Raw genomic sequence first — 5000 nt, 5'->3', positions numbered from 1 at the left:
TGAACCACGACACTCTGATACTCCTGGAGGGAGGGGGGGGGTGGGGGGGAGGGAGGGAGAGAGACAGACAGACACACAGACAGAAAGAGGGAGAGAGAGGTAGGGAGGGAGGGAGACACACACAGAAAGAGAGAGAGAGAGACACACACAGAAAGAGAGAGAGATAGAAATCAGATGTGTGTGTGTGTGTGTGTGAGACAGTGGTCAGTGTATGCAGAAGTGGTGTGTGTGTGTGTGTGTGTGTGTGTGTGTGTGTGTGTGTGTGTGTGTGTGTGTGTGTGTGTGTGTGTGTGTGAGACAGTGGTCAGTGTATGCAGCAGTGATGTGTGTGTGTGTGTGTGTGTGTGTGTGTGTGAGACAGTGGTCAGTGTATGCAGCAGTGATGTGTGTGTATGTGTCCAGCCTCAGCCGCTTGGCGCCCTGCCAGCCCAGCCAGTCAGAGGAAGTCTTCACTGAGCTGCTCTGAACTTCTGGAAACATCTTCATGGTTTTACTTCTCCCAGGACGTGATAGGCTGATGTTCTCAGAGGCTGCTGTGTTTGATGATGTCTGATTGACAGTTGACAGACGTCTGCTGGCTGGTCTCAGATGGTGCTGTAGCGTAGCCTACGCTAGCCTACGCTAGCCTCCGCTAGCCTCCCCTAGCCTCCGCTAGCCTCCGCTAGCCTCCCCTAGCCTCCGCTAGCCTCCGCTAGCCTCCCGCTAGCCTCCCCTAGCTTCTGCTAGCCTCCCCTAGCCTCCGCTAGCCTACGCTAGCCTCCGCTAGCCTCCGTTAGCCTCCCCTAGCCTCCGCTAGCCTCCGCTAGCCTCCACTAGCCCTCTGTCACTGATCAGCTGAGTGGGGGTGTTTTAGTGGGTGAGCAGCGCCCTCTGGTGGAGGAGGTACCACAGGGTCCCACATGACCGTGTGTGTTTCAGTCAATACCAACTGGGATCCATGGGACAGCCCGCGTCTATGTTAAGGTTAAGGTTAGGGTTGTGGTTGGGTTAAGGTTAGGGTTGTGGTTAGGGTCATGGTTGTGTCACGTGTCGTTTTACACTGCGGTCTCACACGCCGTATCGCGTAAGATAGCAGCTAAACACAGACACAGTACCTGCGGTCTCTCACGGCGTGCCAGGAAGGACAGCGCTTGAATACAGTTGCAGTAACAACACTTTTATCTATGTCTTGTTTATTCATTGTCTTATGTTGTTAAATATTGACCTTCCTCTGCCCCCCCCCCCAGCCTGCGGCCCCTGGATGTGGAGTTCATGCGGCGTCTCAGTAAGGTGGTGAACATCGTACCTGTCATAGCCAAGGCCGACACCCTCACCCTGGAGGAGAGAGACTTCTTCAAGAAGAAGGTGAACGCTCTCTCTCTTTACATCTCTCTCTCTCTCTCTCTCTCTCTCTCTCTCTCTCTCTCTCTCTCTCTCTCTCTCTTACATCCCTCTCTCTGTCTCTCTGTCTGTCTGTCTCTGTCTCTCGCTCTTTATCTCTGTCTCTCTCTCTCTACATCTGTCTCTCTCTACATCTCTCTCTCTCTATCTCTCTCTCTGTCTTTTTACATCCCTCTCTCTCTCTGTCTTTATCCTCTCTCACTCTCTCTCTCTCTACAACGCTCTCTCTCTCTCTCTCTCTCTCTCTTTCCATCCCTCTCTTCCCCACACCCTCTCCCGTGTGTTTCTGTGTTCCTCTGTACCGTGTGTACCCTCTTTCTCCTCCCGCCCCCCTCCCTCCCTCCCTTTCTCTCTCTCTCTCCTTTCTACATATTTGGACATCCCTCGCTCAACAATGTCTGATGTCATCAAACCAGAAAGTTGTTTTAGTAATCCTCTTCAGCTAATGAGGTCAGCCTTGAGGTCAGGGCCTTCTGATTGGCTAGCGGGGGAGCTATCCTTTTGAGTCATTCCTCCCTTCATCCCTCCCTCCCTTCCTCCCTCTCTTTCTCCTTTCATCTCACCCCCCACCCCCCCCCCCCACCCCTCCTGATGTGTCTGCAGTGGAACTCCCATGACATCATTGACTCCTACACGGGGTTTAGGAAACATTAAGAAGGCTTTTGATGACTGGGTGGGGGGGGGGGGGGGGGTAGAAAGAGGGATGAGTGTACACCTCGTTCCAAATGATTATGCAAATTATATTTTTCTCAGATTTTCCTAAATAGTCGATGCAAATGACAATCAGTATAATTTTCAAGTCATCAACCGTTAGAGTATAATTCAAATTTTATTGAACAAACCTCCCAATGATAACAGTATTTTTTTTTTAAATAAAAAACTCAAAATGCACTGTTCCAAATTATTATGCACAACAGAGTTTCGAAACATTTTATAGGTTGTAAAGAACTAAAAATGGTAATTTGATGAATTTAGGGTTAGGAGGTCATATTAGGAGGTCATATTTACTGAAATCCAAAGCTATTTCAAACAAAAACATCTTAACAGGTCAAGTTACATGTTAACATAGGACCCCTTCTTTGATATCACCTTCACAATTCTTGCATCCATTGAACTTGTGAGTTTTTGGACAGTTTCTAGTTGAATTTCTTTGCAGGATGCCAGAATAGCCTCCCAGAGCTGCTGTTTTGATGTGAACTGCCTCCCATCCTCATATATATTTTGCTTGAGGATGCTCCAAAGGTTCTCAATAGGGTTGAGGTCAGGGGAAGATGGGGGCCACACCATGAGTTTCTCTCCTTTTATGCCTATAGCAGCCAATGACAGAGGTATTCTTTGCAGCATGACATGGTGCATTGTCATGCATGAAGATGATGTTGCTACGGAAGGCACGGTTCTTCTTTTTGTACCACGGAAGAAAGTGGTCAGTCAGAAACTCTACATACTTTGCCGAGGTCATTTTCACACCTTCAGGGACCTTAAAAGGGCCTACCAGCTCTCCCCATGATTCCAGCCCAAAACATGACTCCGCCACCTCCTTGCTGACGTCGCAGCCTTGTTGGGACATGGTGGCCATCCACCAACCATCCACTACTCCATCCATCTGGACCATCCAGGGTTGCACGGCACTCATCAGTAAACAAGACTGTTTGGAAATTAGTCTTCATGTATTTCTGAGCCCACTGTCATGCTGCAAAGAATACCTCTGTGTCATTGGCTGCTATAGGCATAAAAGGAGAGAAACTCATGGTGTGGCCCCCATTTTCCCCTGACCTCAACCCTATTGAGAACCTTTGGAGCATCCTCAAGCAAAATATATATGAGGGTGGGAGGCAGTTCACATCAAAACAGCAGCTCTGGGAGGCTATTCTGGCATCCTGCAAAGAAATTCAAGCAGAAACTGTCCAAAAACTCAAGTTCAATGGATGCAAGAATTGTGAAGGTGATATCAAAGAAGGGGTCCTATGTTAACATGTAACTTGACCTGTTAAGATGTTTTTGTTTGAAATAGCTTTTGATTTCAGTAAATATGACCTCCTAATATGACCTCCTAACCCTAAATTCATCAAATTACCATTTTTAGTTCTTTACAACCTATAAAATGTTTTGAAACTCTGTTGTGCATAATAATTTGGAACAGTGCATTTTGAGTTTTTTTATAAAATAAAAAAAATACTGTTATCATTGGGAGGTTTGTTCAATAAAATTTGAATTATACTCTAACGGTTGATGACTTGAAAATTATACTGATTGTCATTTGCATCGACTATTTAGGAAAATCTGAGAAAAATATAATTTGCATAATAATTTGGAACGAGGTGTAGTCATTGAAAAAGAAAAAAGAAAAAGGCAGGCATTCATTTGAATGCTATTACTGGCAGGGCGCTACAGAGAGAGAGGAAGGGGGGGAGGGAGAGAGAGAGGGAGGGAGACACGGGTTGTTTAAACTGAACATGGAGACTAACAGAAAGATTAGTGTTGAGACCACTGAGGGGGAGGGAGGGAGGGAGGGAGAGGGAGAGAGAGAGGGAGGGAGGGAGGCAGAGAAGGAGGGAGGGAGGCAGAGAGGGGGGGAGGGAGGGAGGGAGAATCCACTGATGATGTCACTCTGGTGGTGATGTCATACTGGTGTTCTGCATGGTCCTATCCTCCTCACACTGTGTGTGTGTGTGTGCAGGTGAGGGAGGAGCTGAGGGCTAACGGGATAGACGTGTACCCTCAGAAGGAGTTTGACGAGGACGCAGAGGACCGAACCATCAACGAGAAGATCAGAGTAAAGATACACACACACACACACACACACAGACACACACACGCACACACACACACACACACTCACACACTCACACACAGACAGACAGACGCATGCACACACACGGACAGACAGACGCATGCAGACACACACACACACACACACACACACATACAGGGACAGACAGACAAACAGACAGACGCATGCAGACACACACACACCGCACGCAGACACACACACACCGCACGCACGGACACACACCACACACCACACACACACACAGACAAACAGACAGACACATGCACGCACGGACACACACACACACACAGACACACACACGCACACAGACACACACACACCTGTCAAAACAGAGGTCTCTCTCCACACCATAACATGGACCACCCAATGGAGATGTTCCACTGTGGTGACTGTGTGTGTGTGTGTGTGTGTGTGTGTGTGTGTGACCTCTGACCCCTGCGTGTCCTGTAGGAGATGATCCCGTTCGCGGTGGTGGGCAGCGACCAGGAGTACCAGGTGAACGGCAGGAGGCTGCTGGGAAGGAAAACCAAATGGGGAACTATAGAAGGTAAGAAGCCCCTCTGACTCCTCTCTCCTCCTCTTCCTCCTCTCCCTCCTCCCCTCCCTCCCTCCTCCCCTCCCTCCCTCCTCCCCTAACCTCTGACTCCTCTCCTCCTCTTCCTCCCCTCCCTCCCTCCTCCTCCCTCCTCCTCTTCCTCCCCTCCCTCCCTCCTCCTCCCTCCTCCCTTCCACCCCTCCCTCCCTCCTCCTCCCTCCTCCCTTCCACCCCTCCCTCCCTCCTCCTCCCTCCTCCCCTAACCTCTGACTCCTCTCTCCTCCTCTTCCTCCT

The 5000-nt window shown here is 49.3% G+C and overlaps 1 protein-coding gene across 1 annotated transcript in view; it reads left to right on the top strand.

The window, feature by feature from the left end:
* The window catches only part of LOC308149647 (neuronal-specific septin-3-like), a 62228-nt gene that overhangs the window by 52991 nt on the left and 4237 nt on the right, over positions 1 to 5000 (top strand). Inside the window, 3 exon segments of the mRNA XM_080522534.1 lie at positions 1227 to 1344; positions 4058 to 4153; positions 4622 to 4718. Of these exon segments, the coding sequence (XP_080378660.1) occupies positions 1227 to 1344; positions 4058 to 4153; positions 4622 to 4718 (311 nt within the window).

The sequence above is a fragment of the Nansenia antarctica genome, assembly GCF_963989245.1.
Source record: "Nansenia antarctica genome assembly, chromosome: 2".
In the NCBI taxonomy this organism is placed as follows: Eukaryota; Metazoa; Chordata; class Actinopteri; order Argentiniformes; family Microstomatidae; genus Nansenia; species Nansenia antarctica.
Note: the sequence above shows the minus strand (reverse complement) of the source record. Positions and strands in the feature narration are given on the sequence as shown.